The sequence below is a fragment of the Apteryx mantelli genome, chromosome Z, assembly GCF_036417845.1.
Source record: "Apteryx mantelli isolate bAptMan1 chromosome Z, bAptMan1.hap1, whole genome shotgun sequence".
NCBI lineage: Eukaryota > Metazoa > Chordata > Aves > Apterygiformes > Apterygidae > Apteryx > Apteryx mantelli.
In genome coordinates this window covers 62,005,474-62,021,478 of record NC_090020.1, presented here as the reverse complement: position 1 = coordinate 62,021,478, position 16,005 = coordinate 62,005,474, and the positions used below count along the sequence as shown (strand labels likewise).

The 16,005-nt window shown below is 41.7% G+C and overlaps 1 protein-coding gene across 1 annotated transcript in view; it reads right to left on the bottom strand.

Moving 5' to 3' along the window:
- Nucleotides 1–8,080: 8,080 nt before the first annotated feature.
- The window catches only part of CMYA5 (cardiomyopathy associated 5), a 47,162-nt gene continuing 39,237 nt past the window's right edge, over nucleotides 8,081–16,005 (bottom strand). The window contains exons 12-15 of the mRNA XM_067315264.1: nucleotides 11,276–11,409; nucleotides 10,369–10,468; nucleotides 9,117–9,293; nucleotides 8,081–8,708 (exon numbers count right to left, since the gene is read on the bottom strand). Coding sequence (XP_067171365.1) covers nucleotides 8,456–8,708; nucleotides 9,117–9,293; nucleotides 10,369–10,468; nucleotides 11,276–11,409 — 664 coding nt within the window. The 3' untranslated portion in view covers nucleotides 8,081–8,455. The remainder of the gene's footprint in view (nucleotides 8,709–9,116; nucleotides 9,294–10,368; nucleotides 10,469–11,275; nucleotides 11,410–16,005) is intronic.

Genomic DNA, 16,005 nt, shown 5'->3' with positions numbered 1-16,005 from the left:
CTTATTTCTCTGCAGATATTTTTTCAGCAGTCTGAGTCAAGGTAGCACAGCTGTACCACTTCAGAGCTGGCCTGGATTCCTAGTACAAAGACAGGTAAATCCCTTGGAGAGAAGGGGGAAGTTCAGAGAAGGGATTGCAGAGAGTTACATACAGGAGATCAGGAATTTCCATATGAAGCAGTTTTTCATTTAAAAAAAGCCTGCTTGTCAAACCTGAAACAATTCACAGAACTGTGCAAATTTCAGTGAGACTTGCACAGCGATAATTCCTCTCTTCTAGAGTTACAGCAAGAGACACATAGCTGTGAAATTGCTATGGGCCAAGTATGCATCACACATAGCTAGCATTTCAATGGCGATGTTCAACACTGACCATTTCAAACCTGAGGTGGAGAATCTCCAATGCTGTGATTCACAGAGAGCATTAGCAAACAGAGAGATTTCTGGACATGATGGACTAGGGCATCTCAGCTAGGAGGAGAAGCAGGGCTCAGGGGATGTGGAGATAAAGCCTTTTTGCAAAGAAGGGAGAGCCATCCACCAAGAGAAATGCAAGAGGGCTGGTGACACTCCTTAGGAAGCTGCAAAGTCAAGGAGCTTATGACATCAGATGTTGAACAGCCCTCCTGGGACCACTAGAAAAAAGAAGGAGGACTGGACAGGGATCAGTATACCTTAGTGTTAGGGGGTGAAGAGGCCCCTTGGGATGATGAAACTCCAGGACCTCCGCCATCAGCTTACAGCAGGGTAATGCAGCCAGAATTGCTTCACTTCAAACCTTGCAGAGCTCTGGTGAGCAACCTGCTAGACATGCAGTTGGAGCACAGACCCCACAACAGGCTCATGATTAAGCATGACGTGAACAGCAAAAGTAGAGAGCAGAAAATGATCTAGAAGTAGACAGGTAGCAAAACAAACAAACAAACAAAACAAAAAAAAACCATAAGGACTTCAAATTTACTATAAAATAGACTTTACACGGTCTTCCAGACTGAGGTGGTTTATGAGCATAGCCTGTGAGACCCTGGGCACCTTGCCTGAGAGTTACTGGGTTACCCCCTCTCCCTGCACCCCACTGCTTACAAGCAACCAAAGGGGATGGCAGAGTTCATGCTCCCCCAGGTTTCCTGCTGGGTGTGTACGCAAGGCACAGATGGTCAAGCAGGGTTGCAAGCTTCAGGCTGGAGTTGCTGATTTGTTGAGACAAGCAGTTTCAGGCACTGACCAAAGAAAACACCTTCTGTATTCTTTCTGCCACCTGATTTGAAACTTGTCATTCTATCATTTCTGGTTTTTCTTTTCCTTAAGTGCAAAAGCCAGGGGCTGAAAGGGGTGATTTGGCAGCTTACTCTGCTGCATCTCTGCAGGGTTAAGAAAGCACTGCTACACCACAGCATCACTGTCCTTTTCACCGGTGCCCTTGACAGCAATCCTGAGGAAGCAGGCACTGCTGGCAGCATCAGTCCTTGTTCTCCCTGTTAGCCTCACTTCTGCAGTTTTATTTTCCTCTGTCTACAAACCAGACTGGAAGACTCAGCAGAAGCAAGTGGTGAATTAAGGACTGCTGTTCTACAGCTCTAAGTTGCAGAGAGTATCCAAGGAGCTGGATTATATCAAACAGTATTGTGGGAACTGTTGTTCTGGATTTATTTCTCTGTGTTACAAGTCTGACATATGTAACACTTGTTTTTCCAACATGTATGCATGTCATCCATTGGATTCATATAAAGTATAAGTAACTTTACATTAAAAAAGTTAGATAGGCTGTTACACATGGCTGACAAAAATAAACTTCTTTGGTCATAACATCCAGCACATCTTTCTTGCTTATTCTGCCATTGCTGTATGCAGTAAAAATCAGCATTCATGTGTTCCTTAGGTTATGATTCTCTAACATTTCCAAGATTTGCTTCCCTGGGTTAACATCCTGCCTGCTACACATGGGTGGTGCTGGTCACGTTCTTGGATCGGTTGCTTTATTAGCATCCTCTGGAGGGTTACAGCTGCAGTGCCTTTTTCATTAACCCATTACTTCATCATCTCTAATGTCCTACATAGCCTCTGCACTGCAGCTAACAGCTTCCATACTGTTTCAAGAGGCAATACGAGTAGACCACGTGTACCATCTTAAAACACAGATACCTATTTATAAAAGGCAGGTAATTATTCTAAGCTTGAAAAGTTTAAGCCAAGCTGTTTAACTCAAGATCAATACTGTATTCATTCAGGGAGAAGTTCACTAACATGAAGGACTTGACTAGTGTTGTTTGAAAACAGTGGCATAAAAGTGATGACAGAGCTGTGCGTAACTGCTTAGGATTTCCTGTAACTCGTTTTACTTTTAGCAGAGATCATGCTTTTTTTAAAGATAGGAAAATACAACAAAGTGGCTGGAAAATGAACATTCAGCTTTTCTTTCTGCTGGGCAAGTAGCAGTACAGCAAACATTGCGTTTCGGCAGGCCGCACACCTGTGCTACTCAGGGACTAACAGGGGATGAGGCCTTCCTTTTTTGTCTGGTAAAGTGAATGTGGTCTTCAAGGGGCAGAGTTTAAGTTCTCAGGCAGTAATTTTTAAACAAAAATAATTGGGTCCAAACCTTCCTGCATTTGTCCTGTAACTCTAGGAGATGTATTTTAGGCATGATTAAGGCCCAAAGCGGGCTCTTCAAACATGCACATTTTTTCCAGCAGAGATTTTGTTCAGTTGGAGTCTAACTGCTGTGTTCCTTCCTTGGGGATTGCCAAGGTCCAGCAGCCCTGGGAGAAGAATTACCCTAATCAGGCTTTCGGATGTGAAATTTCCCACCATGGCTGCACAGATGCCCTGGGAATCCCACACTGAGGAAGTGTCTGATCTATTGCTCTTTAACTGACTGGATGAGGACCATGTAAGCCTGACTATATGGGCTCCCCTGAACTTACTAGACATGTGCAAAAGTAACTGCAGTGCCATGTAGCAAAGCTGGTTCTTGCTGCATTGCAATCACAGAATGTAGCATAAATTTCTGTCGGAGATGCATTTAACAGAGGTATAGGGCCCTGAGCTAAAAATACTAATTTGAGCTTCGGCTCAGTGACACAATGGGCATTTTTTAACTCCCAGAAATGCCCTGGTTTAACCTCCAAAATATGCTTTTATACTCCAGAGAGTACTACCTTTTCTATACCTGGGTAGACTATTAATAGGTGTTCCTATGTAATTCTGATATTGACTGAACCACAGAAATTTCTTCACCAGACTTTCTGAATACACATTCCTTGCTTTAAAAGGAAAGAAAAGCCCTGACTTTGTACATTGAATAATGATACACGGTACTTCCTAAGCACTACCAGTCATTTAATATGCAATTAGCAGTGTAAATAATTATTTATACATAATATTCTTATTAACATATCTTTGAGAAGAAAAAAAACTTTGTGGGTAAGTGAATGACATGACTAGTAGATACTACGTAGCCAATAAGGGACTACAACACCAGTGAATTCTGTTGGAGTTGCATGTAAAGCTCCCTCCCTTGTTCAAGAGCATTCAGAGTTTATTCATTAATTTTTCTGAAGGCTGTACTTATTTTACGAATATAATTTTTCAGTAATTTTCCCTTTTTGGGAGAAGATAGCAGGAAACAGATACATACTTAAAGCAATTACAGAAGTAGGTAAAATAAATTCTGATATTTTTACTTCAAAATGTGGTTCTGTTCTTCACAGTGACTGTAAAAATACGAGTTGTGGGACTGCACATGCACCGTGCCTTCAAAGCCAGGCCTGTGAAGCACCGTGCAATAGATCCTTACAGCTTCACAAGGCTGGGCTAGGTAAGTGCCCTTCGGCTCAAGGCCTCTGCTGCCAGCCCCAGTGTTGAAAGCCCCCTGGTTTCTCCCTCGCTCCGCAGAAGCCAGCTGAGCACCGCACCTGCAACGACCAGGGCGGCTCTCCAGCCCCGCGCTCGGCGGTAGCTCTGTAACAGCACAGCAGGCTGGAGTCCAGCCAAGCGCTATAGTCATAACATGGGATAAGCAAAAGGCTACTTCACTCTCTGCTTGCAGCGTTGTTTCTTCAGGGTTGACAAGAGTACATTTTAGAAGCAGTGTCTCTGTAATACAAGTCCTGAAAAGGAAGGTGTCATTTTACACAGGTGTCTTCCAGAATTGCACATAAACTTACACATTTTTCAGCTCTTGACAAAATCACTGTGGCATCTGGGTAGAGATTTGCTGCATTTCCTTCCAGGTAGTGCTCATGTAGGAACTGCACTGAGGAGTGGTCCCTAATCAACAAACACTACCTTCCAGTACACAGAAAACTGTGCAAACCCAACATGAAAAATGAAAATATTTTCTAGTTAAATCTCCCCTTCACAGCATGCTGCTGAGAGCAGAAGAGACACTCCCACTTCCTTGCTGGTTATGTAACAATCCGAGGATATTTAGCTTCTTGAGAGCTAATAATTCCTTTATCAAAAATGATCAAAACGTAATAGTGATTCCACTACAGAATGCAGTTTTCCAAATCCAATTTAAGCCTCAACATAGCAGAGGTCCTATTTATTATTCTGAAATGAGGGCAGTTCAAAAAGATCATAACTTCATATTATTCTTAAATCTATCTTTATATACCTATTCAAAACCCCACAGTGCTGATAAGAAAGTATAATTCACATGTATATCACAGACAATATCACATGTGGATTTAGCAACAATTTATTGATACTGTGCCTTACTGGGGCTCTCTTACAACAGGCTCAGTGATAACATGTAATTAAGTTTTACAATAATAGTGTTTGGGGGGGCAGAGTTCTAATGTATGCATTTCTAAAAGAAGGTGTCACTAGATCATCTTCAGTAAAAACACAAATTTTAGTGAATTTTCCTTTATAAAAAGGGCTAGCAAAAGAGCAAAGCTATCGTCCCTTTACACACATGCCTCGCATGCTCTGTGGTATGCAGACACGTTGCCAAGCTCCTCAGCCTAACATTGAACGGAAGCATTAAACTCTTTCTGGAGCAAAAGACCAAAGGGAGATTTGTGAATCAATACTACTGATACTAGCAGTATTCCAGTTCAGCACTGTTTTGACAGTAGAAATTAATGTTTCTCTCTTACAGTTCTCATTTCAGTGCACAAGGGTTTATGAGCCTAATCTAAAACCCACTGAAGTGAAAAGAAATCTTTCCTTTTAATGCAATGTGTTTCAGATCAGTCCAAATATTTATTAATAGCACTTAGTGCTAGGCATAAATTTTTGTACTTTCAGGACAACAATATACCTTCAAATATTGCTGAATCCTGAACCCTTTTACTGTTTTTTTAATCTAACTCTTAAAATGTACCTGTGTAATTATAAGCATGGAATGATGATCAGACTATGCACATATACTACATAACCCTGTTAGCATTTGTACTAAGTCTTAGTTACTATCAGCCAAATTAACATCCTTTGCTGAAAAATAATTCACACTTTTTGACATATTTCTAAATGCTAAAATCATCAAGCACAAGAAAAACGCAATACCAGGAGCTTTTTGTCCTTTCTCTCTTTTCTACTGTATGGTTACAAACTACAGTATCCAGAAAAAATAGATGCAACAAGCCTCAAAATCTCAATTCATCTGAATGGAAACTCAGACTGACTGCACTGTACATTCAAAGCCACATGACAGAATTTGATTCCACTTTGTGCCCATGAGGCAAATAAAAGATCACAGCAGATGCACCTCTAGACTTTCCAAGGGCAACAGAATTTGTACCATATATTATAAGGCCTAGCAGCTTAATTGTGGCCTTCGGGATCTGCTTTCCTCACTAACAGAATTTTCTCCCTGTACCAAAACTAATAAGTCTTGTATAAAGCTTTCTGTTTAGTGTGCATTTTGTTCCATCTGTCCAAACCAGGACAGTCTCTCTAGACATTTCTTCATTCAGCATGACTTAATGCAGCCCAGATTTTGACATTCAAATTGGCACTTATTAAGACTGCTTTGATTGATTCTAAATAGTTTATCCAACTTTCACATAAAGAGTAAATACACTTTTTGACGCTGTCCAATCTAAAAGCTGAACTTTAAACAAAAATTGGCAAGAAGACATCAGGTAGTCCTTCAAAATACACTCAAATATTTCTAAGAATGGGTGCATTTCTGAAAAAACATTTTGCCTAGCTCAAATGTTGCAGTAATACCTGAGTAATAATGCATTACCATAGATGAGGCTTTAGCTTTTCATGTTAAAACAGCTATTTACTAACATTCAATTGCCTTGGACAAGGCAATTGCTTCTTGCCATAAATGAAAAAGACACCCAAATAATTTCATGTTGTTTGTGCTCTCCTTAGCATTAGCTGTCCCCTTGGCAATACATCACGTCCATGTTAGCGAACCAACCCCACATGAGGGACAGCAGCGATCAGGGTGAGAAGAATGCAGATAAAATCTCCCCAAAGCTGGGATTTTCAGGTTTAATTTAAGGCTGCGTTTTACGCTCTCCAGAAACCAAACCTCGTGTGAGCTGCCTGGCTGAGGGAGCCTGAGGAACAGGCACTGCTGACACCGCTGACCTGCCTCACCACCCAGCACCATCTGCTCCGTGCGAGTTTCCCGCTTGCCTGCTGCCTCCTCCTCCTCAGTCTTCATGATAACACTACCCCCAGTACCCTTTCTGTCTTTCCTCTCCAATTAATCTTGGACCTTTTTCTCACCATCCTCCACGTCTCTAACAAAACGCTTTCCTGAGCCAACAGGGCACTACCCTGCTTTTTTGTTCTCCTCTCTCTCCCCACCAGAGATGCAGAAATGGCACTCTAACTGAAATGCCAGAAAGCACTCTGGCTTAAAATAAATGGCCACAGGATCTTGCTTATCTTGCCTCCACCATCCTGCCCTAGCCTGCTGCGATATGTAAAGAATGTGGCTCCTCTGGGACTCAGAGCATGCCTTACACAGCAGGCTAAAGCAGCAAGCACATGGCTAGGTGGTATTAAATCATAAATAAAACAGCAGCAGCAGGCACCTCCTCTGAGCATAAAAAGCAGAAGCCCTAATTGTAACACATTTAAGTTCTCTGTCCAGAAGCAAACCCTCTCCATTAGACTCCTGAAATCTGCTTTACTTCAGGGAGTAAAGCTCTTCAGCTGAGCTCAGCAATGAGTCTGGCAGAGCAATCACCTTTGACAGAAATTGCCAGAGCAGACACAGCATGAAAAACATTGCCCATCCTCCTTAATTTTCCCCCAGCATTCACTGGCATTCCTCGGCACCACTGGCATTCGTGAGCTCAGCCCTTGGGGCAGGAGAGCAGGGAGCTGTATCACCAGTTTGTGAAGCGCTTTGAAATACTGTTCCACTGTTCGAACAGGCCAAGGAGAAAATCAGCATCCTATTCCTCTGCTGGCATGAGTCACACTTAGCCTGCCTATTTCAATGGCTCTGAAACACTGCACCTTGCTCTTACGATCCTGGTGCTAGCATAGACAGTGGGACAGAACAGGGCAGGTGCACAAAAATAGCCATAAGCCTGAAATTAGAAGCATCAAATCCATAAGTTCAAAGGTAAAAGCAGTGAGGAAAAGGGGTTATCTGCAAGAAGGCAAGAAGGTAGATGACAGTTTGACTGTTCTCTACGGTCCCAGGCAACAATCTTCCTTTCATCATTGAAACATTTACCCAACAATTTTGGGATTAAAAACATAGGGGAAGACTTTTAACACCACTGTCAGGTTTCCTCATATGTGTTCTTCATGCGTACCTGTTTACAGGCACAGATGTTTCCTGACACACACAGCCTGTGAATCTAGTGTGAACAGGGTAGGCAGGTGGTGTACACTCAAATCTTACATGACTGATATCAAGACTAGTCCAGGACTCACTCATTTTGCAAAAATACAGATTTCTAAGTTTCCAAGTTTTCTTGATTTGGGTATTTAAAGAAAAGAGTTGGCAAACAATCAGAGATGTATTCACCTGCAGAATGTTTCAACTGTAAAATTTCTGGACATTTTTCAAACACATCATCTTGGATTTGGGCTCTGACTGTCCTGGCAAATGATGAAGCGACGGCACTTTCTGACAAAAAAAAGTCATGTATTGCAGTGAGAGATGCATTTATTTCATGCACAGGCTCATCATCAACTTAAAAAAGACAGCTAGTACTGTCATTTTTTTCACAGGAAAAGTACATTCCCCCCCCCTTAACACTCAGATCTAACAAACCTTTTTTTCCTCATAAGCATTTCTGTGTATATCATGAGGTGCACACTCCATCTGAAGGAGTCAATTTTCTCTCCAGGCTCAGGGTGATTATGTGGCTGGGCACTAATTACAATTACTGACACTGTGCGGGGGGGAGCTGTGCGTATAGTACTCATTAGTGAAAACTAGACATCCCTCTCTGACACCCTCTTCCCCTCCCTGCCCCTGATACTGCGACTGTTGGTGTTGCCAAGAGTTTGAAGCACTGGATTAGCTGTGCTTCACAAACTCGGGCAGCTCCATTCCTGTGCGCAGGGTAAGTACTCCAGCCTTCTCCAGAGCAAAGGCTGGGTGAGCAGCATCGGTAAATTTGTGCCTGATGGTGAACAACACCAGTCCTCTCTCTGCATTGAAGAATAACAGTCTGCCACTGCTATAATCCAACAGGATGCCGATCCTGGCTGGCTGTTCTGTCACCCGGACATCGCTCATTAGACTGGAGTGAAGAAATCTGTAAAGAAAACTGCAGGAAAATGGAAACCAAATTACAGTGAGCATCCTCAATGTCATTTACCAGAAATAACTTATCATTTAATTCCCACCTATTAACAGGTTGTTGCATATAGCAGCGTATCATGCGGCAATAGGGTTTTGCTCAGTACATAACCCTCCTACCTGAGCAAATGTGGCATTACTTCAAAGCTCTTGTTTGAGATTGATGTTGAGGATCTTTTTTTTAAGGTGCATTATAAGATTTATTAAATAAACACACGGTGTCTAAACCTCTTCAGTAGTTGTTTTTTCTTGTTACTGAAATTTGCAAAAATGAAGCAGACAAGTCCTCTGTGCTGCTGTGATTCTTGAAGCTCACCAGTTCTCTTCACATGAAGGACAAGTAACTTCCCAAGCAGCTAGACTGACTCAGCTTTACCTGGTTTGTGTAGGACAGCAGCGCATGCACCAAGAAGTATCATTCAGCCCCAGGACATTGCTCTGTGATGTAGGCTCATAGCAAATTCCAATCCTGTAGCTTCTGCAGGCAGAGACAATGGTTTCCCAGTAATGACGGCCCCGAGGAGGCAGCAGCTCACCCAGAACTGAAGGAAATCTATTTGTGTAAAAGTATGCAGTAATGAGAGTCTGGTGGTAGACCAATAATATTGTGATATTTCTTATAATCACATCATGCAGGAGCATCAAAAATTACTAATGATTTAAACTCTGTTCTTCTAGTTGCAGATTTTTATCAAAGATTTGAATGTTTTCCCTGAAAGTCAGGTCATCTTCATACTGAGATGGACTCATCTTGAGGATTGAAAACTATGAAACTTTACCCAAAAGTAAAGGAAGCTAGCAAAGGGTGGAAAATGCGACTCTGGAGTCAAATAAGATCTTAGATTTACAGATTACATTTTACCAGGTTTGTTCAAGCTGGAAAGCATGGCTGTTTTAAGCAGACACAGTGGCTGTCATCTTATGTAGATTCAGTTGTAACAATAAAAAGGTGCTTAAACCAGTAATACCCCATTCCATTTTAAGAAGCTATATGAATACGATACAGTCGTGTACAAGTTGATCTCTGTTTGCAGTCAGACTGATATCAGTATGCCAAAAAAAAAAAAAATCATTTTTGCAATGGACAGAGCTAGCCTGGTACAATTAGTCTAATATACCCCAGCAGCACTTCCTGAATTCTCCAAAGCCACAAATGCTTTTGCAAATGTTACCAGTAAGGCTCTCAGCAAAGTAAGAGGACTGATTACTTCTAGCCACAATCAATTCAAAAATAAACCCACAATTCTGGCCAGCCTGGGGCAGCAACAAGTTGCTTCAAGACTAAAGCTTTCTGAAGGATTAAACAGTGACTACAGACTAAGGCAAACCCAGTTGTCCCAGTATGTACCTCCTCTCTGACTATTGCCTTTGACTTTCTGTGAAGGTTCCTCAGTGCAACATCAAACTCCTTCCAGCACCTATACCAGTGCTGCAACTGGCAATATTGAGGGGATGCAATGCCGAAAGTCGGAGTCTATCCCATAATGTCCAGGGGCTGCATGATTGAAACGATTTGTTTTTTCTAAAAATTAGTTAGCACCAGGTGAAAGCTACACATAGACAAAGGTGAAAGTTAGGGACTCATGGCGAGCCAGTAGCATGGCTGTGCTTGGCATGCGGTTACTCACCCAGTGAATCGGGCTTTCTCGGGAAGGTGTATCACGGTGCCATCAGAGGAGATTTGCAAAGCGGGATGAGCTGTGTCATTCAGTACACGAAATCTAGTTCCTGGTACAATTCATGACAAAGAAACACTAGTTCTGAGACACTGGCAACACTAACTTCAGATGAATCACAAAATGTTAAGTAACAATTACTACTGTTTTTGTGGGACAGAGTTGTACCTGCTGGCAGGCAGGAGTGACAGAAAATTGGGTGAGGATGCAAAGACTGTTCCAAGTTGTGCCCATCTGAGATGGCAGTCTTCTGGCAACTAGGCCCAGGGATCATAACAGGTTATATTATTCAGAAAACTAATTAGGTGATAAAGAAGTCTTTGGTATTAAAGAAGACTGAATCATTTTTAATCAATTGCTTTTTCAAAGTAGCAAATCTGAATTTTGAGACTGATTTGGAACCATACATAATTTAACACTACCTATCTGGAAACCTTAAAGTTTAAATCAGTCATTACATTTTAAAACATGTTCTGCTTGGTTCCTCATCCCTGAACCCCAAGGTCTGTAAGTTTTTTATTGTTTTTTATATCATGGAATCTTTTATTAGAATGTGTTCTGCCAAACTCAAACAAACTGAGATCCCTGAAGAATATTTAACCATTTTGTATCTCTGACAGCATTCAACAGCTTGGCTTCTGAGCTCACACCAGTTTTACATTCACATAAATTTACCAATTTAAATGAAGCAGTCCCAGATTGTGCTAACTTTAAGCAGATTAAATCTGGTCCCTTTTTTCTCAATAACATGGTTACTCCTGTATCTGAAAGTTCACTTATAATTTCCGGAAAAAAATGCCACCTCTGACTGCTTTGTCCCTCCATCCCATTGTTTTGATATCAGAAAACTGTGATCTACCTTTAGTTGAGATGAGAGCAGCTTCACTCTGCTCACTTGTCCCAAATGTGTTGACAGCCCTCAAGTAGAAGAAATAGTTCACATTGGGCTCCAAGGACACTTTCAGTTCAGGCCTCTTTATTCCAGCAAAAGATCTGCAAATTAACAAGATTTTCATAAATGAAAATGCATACAAAAGTCCAAACCAGGAAAGAATAATTTATGCAAACAGCTAAGCCACCTAATCGCATTGCTGACTACTGAAACAACAGGCACCATAGGGAAACTCCAATTTGGAAAGGTGAGCATTGTTTTCGCAAACAACCAGGTTATGTAGGAGCTTTTCCATTTTGCCTGCGGCATCCTCCTTGGTCTGAAAATTTTTCAGGCCTCTGTTCCTGCACTGCCTTGTCACTCAGTGCAGTCATTTGGTGCAACGCTCACTTTACGTTCATTTTGCAGTATAAGTCATCACACAAAATGCAAGCAGCACAGAATCAAATTCTCATTCTTCACCTGTAAAATGCCTGCAGTACAAAATGAACAAACTTATGAAGAAAAAGAGCTCATAGTTAATTCAGCTGCATGGGAGTGGACCTGCTTGCAGTGCTGGTACTGTCTGGGCACACGTTCCAAATCCACAGAAAAGGATGCTCTTAGATGCTCTCTTAGACTGCACAGAAGCTGTGCACTTCCTACTATGAACTCCTTGCTCACAAACTGTTCATCGACACAGTCTTGGCTTTGACTCCCTCACTGTGCCGGAGTCTCCAACAGGCTGGTGTTGCAAGAGGCAGCAGCAGGGGAACTGCCTTTGCACAGTGCCGTGCTTTGACTAAGTCTACCTTTTGCGATGCCTCAAAAGCTCCGGCCCTCACATCCTCAACCACTGACACCTTGACACACTCCAGAAAAATGAGAGTCAGCACCCACTCAATCTGCTTCACAGGCACTTTGAAGTAACAATGAAAGTACTTTGGATGTCTAGAAAGATGCAGGCTTTTTTTTTTTTTTTTTTTTTGGTGAATATGAGAGATTGGTTTAACAAATTCTTATACACAGGATCCTGGTTGTCCTTTTTTATGCCTCATATAATAATGGCTAAGTTAAAGAGCATATACCCATTGCACTGTATACAAGTAGGTAAACATTGTTTATCTGTACAGACCAGACATTTTCCCCCCACAAATGCTCATAGGAATCTTCAGGGCAAGTATTTAATTCTCGAGTATAATGCAGGTCTTTTGAGATAACCCCCTGCCCTCCAGATTCAAAGAAGATAACCTCAGTGGTACTGGGATGAGCTGAATGCAGGAGTCTTGCTCTGCTCTCCAGCAAATTCAGAAAAGGAAGATATGTAGAAACAGCTGTGGATTTATTCAAACACAGATTCAGACCTAGGGCTGAGGCACAGCACAGCCTCTCTCCGTGGCATGGCACCCCCTGAGCTGGCAGGCAAGCTGGCACAGAAATACCTTCTCGTTTTGCGGGTTTGCTGCAACAGGCAGAGGAAGACTCCTGAGGCAGGGCACCCTCAGCGGCGTCCAGCCCTGGGGCCCAGATGTTGAACAGATGAGGGCCACGTCTTTAGAGGAGGAGAAAGGCACAGAGGAGGGGTTGGAAATGGAGCCCAGGAGGGTCTCCCTCCCGCAGATAATGCCTCTGTGGGGAGCTAGATTAAACAAACCACCTTTTCCACCATTATTTACTGTGATCCCACAGGAGGCAAGGCAGGCAGGTCAGCTAAGATCATTGCTATTCATTTATAGTAACTGTTTTTCCCCAGCTGTCCCACCAGAGAGCAGTACAAACTGAAGAATAATCAGTGCTCATCCATTAGGATTTTTCACATGTCTGCCTCTGCTAGCAGATAAAGGTAAAATCCTACAGTCCTACATATTTCAAATTCCTGTTAACTTCATGTAGAGTGCCGTGTTTAGGAGGATGCCATTCTGGGAAAAGGCTGGTTACTTCATCTTTCTCATTAGTCTGTAATGGGTATTTTGTACTGACAGCTGTCATTAAAAGTGATTGAAAACATTGAAAAAAAGCGCTAGGTGCTTCTGTGATCTTTTCAATTTGAAAGAATTTCACAGTGTTTGCCTGGTGCTAGAATTGATGCAGTAAATAAGAGAAGTGGGGCTGTCCAAACTTGGTAGCGATTACAATGTTTGTTTCTCTCCTGTAAATAACAAAAGCCCTGACCAAGAAGAACTTCAGCGAGGCACTGGGAGTTAGGCAGGCTGGTTCACTCTTACCGAGAGGTTCAGGGAAAAGGGGCAACCAGAGGAGTGATCTTCAGACACACAAGAGAAAAAAGACTAGTAAGAGTATAAGGGACACGAGAAAAAGGAAAAATGAGAGCAGAAGAAAAATAAAAGATGGAAACTGAGCAAGGAGGCAAATATAAAGGAAGTAAGAGAAAGGAAAATGGGGATGGAAGCAGAGACTTCACGGGAAAAGAAGAGGGCACCCAAGCTTTGAAGAAAATTATCCATACTTCCTAGATAAGTCTGGCCCACTCTATTGTTTAATAGCACTACTCTGACATCTTCGGGTGAATCTGAAGCAGAGAACACTGGAAAGGGGTTTTGAACAAACAGTTACAAGTGAGATAAAATAAAGATACACTAAGCTATACATCCAAAACTACTTGTGTCAACAGGTAGATTAAAATATCTTAAGCACAATAATGTTCTCTACATAGAATCCTCTTCTGTGTCTTCTGGAAAATGTCACACAAGTCAGTGTCCTCCCAAAGAACTCAGATCTTTTCTCTTTCACTATTAACTATTTAACTGATAATTATTTAATAAAACAAAAAATTGCTTCTAAACCTAAGTAGACAGGTACATGCTGGTGTCTGAGTAGACCTGAGGAGTCTGGATCCCAGAGTCTAGGAATTCAGAAAAGATTTTGGGTCCAGCCAGTTGCAGAATAGGATCAGCCAAAATTCTGACTTGGGTCTCTTCCAAATCTGAAATTCTTCAAATCAGAATTTGGTTGCCAATTTAAATCTGAGAGCAACAGCATACCTCTTTTCAGCTTTAATAGCAACACAGAAAAGTCTGGACTTTAAGTAGATCTGGTCAGTAAAACAGTGATCAGATTTTCCAATAACATTCTCTGCTTGGTAATCTATTTTGGCCAGCTTTAAGCTTCCTAAGAATAAGAGCCCATCAATTTTAGCTACAGTTAAGGCTTAAAAAACAGTACTGCTGCTGCCAACTAATGAAACAGAATATGCCAACAAGAAGGAATTTCATTTGCAACACTCGGTTACTCTGAGCCAACTCCAAGCTCACAAGAGGCTGAGTGCAAAGAAGAAATAGGTCTTGCTGTTGCCTCTCTTTCTGTCTAGAAAACATGGTGAGGGGGAAAAGTGAATACTGAGGGCTCCCCAGGCTCTCAGCAATCGCTGTAGTTGGTCACGTTCCAGGTTACTGCTGCAATCAGTAATAAAAACTTAAGGATGAAGAGAAAGCATGAATAGAGCTTTATAGATTGCTTAAAGCAATACAGGACAAGCATGTGAGAAGGGAAGGGAAGATGCATTTATAAATTTCTGACTGTGTTGGGGGAAAGCCTGTTTCATTTCCAAGTTCTTGTAACAAGCATTGCATCTAGATCTTCCTCGAGTTAGCCTAAAGCAGTTAACCATGTAATTTCCATCATGGAAGGAAGAGAAATCCAACTGCAACATTTTTTCACCTATTTTCTACTTAAAATACACCTGCCTACTTTATAGATGAATGGAAATGCAGTAATGTTACTGTCAAAGCACAATGCATCCTGGCTCTTAGCCAGAATGTTAATGTTTTCACATTGTTCCCATAACATCTTGGTATCATTATATGAAGTTCAGAGCACAAAGATTCATGAAACATTTGAAGTTGAATGTTTTACATATTTTCTCTTAATCCTTTACTTTATGGAGAGCTCATAGAGGAATCTATAAGTCTCAAAATCCAGTCTCCAAAGTTCAGATACTTTTCTGTTTAAACCAGAGCAGGAAGAAGTTGCCTGTTTCTTCAGCTTTAAATTCCCAAGAAATATTATATCAGCAATTGTCTGTAAGACTCGTGATTTACCTGGTTTTAGGGAAATCTGATGCTATGTTTTGATGTACATTTCTCTCATCAGCATTCTCATCTAATTTCAAGAAAACAACACCTAGAGGATATTTTTTAATATTGCATGAACCCAGCAAATGATATGTGTCATAGTTTCAGAACACCCTCTGAGTTGTAATTGTTATTTCCTCTCTCCAACATCCCACCAAAACCGCACCTCTAGATCTGTGCTGATACCACTGATGTTGAGTTAGAAGTGAAAGCATGCAGGCTTTTCAAGATATGTGTAGAAGCACACAGAAGGGCTGGAAAAAGCTCTTGAAGCTAAAAATAAAGAACAAGTTGCTCCAAGTTCCCTTCCAGCTGTGCCACATCCATCCTTTCCTCTTGTCTGTCCCAGGCACATAATTCTGGCTGTTACAGGGTTAGAGCACCAAAGTACCACTTACAGTGGCCCTCATTGCTATCTTAGATGGCAAACTCAGCAGAACAGAGAGGATGAGGAGTTCCTATTTTCCTCACATTGCTTCCTGACCTGGAAGGACAGTCATATGGGCAAAGCAGTGCGAGGGAGGTTTGCTCTCCTGTTTCAAGAGTTAGACCTGTTCCATGGGTAGATGGAAAACTTCAGTGGTAAGCAGTGTCAATCTCACACTGATGGGGAAAATGACACTCAGT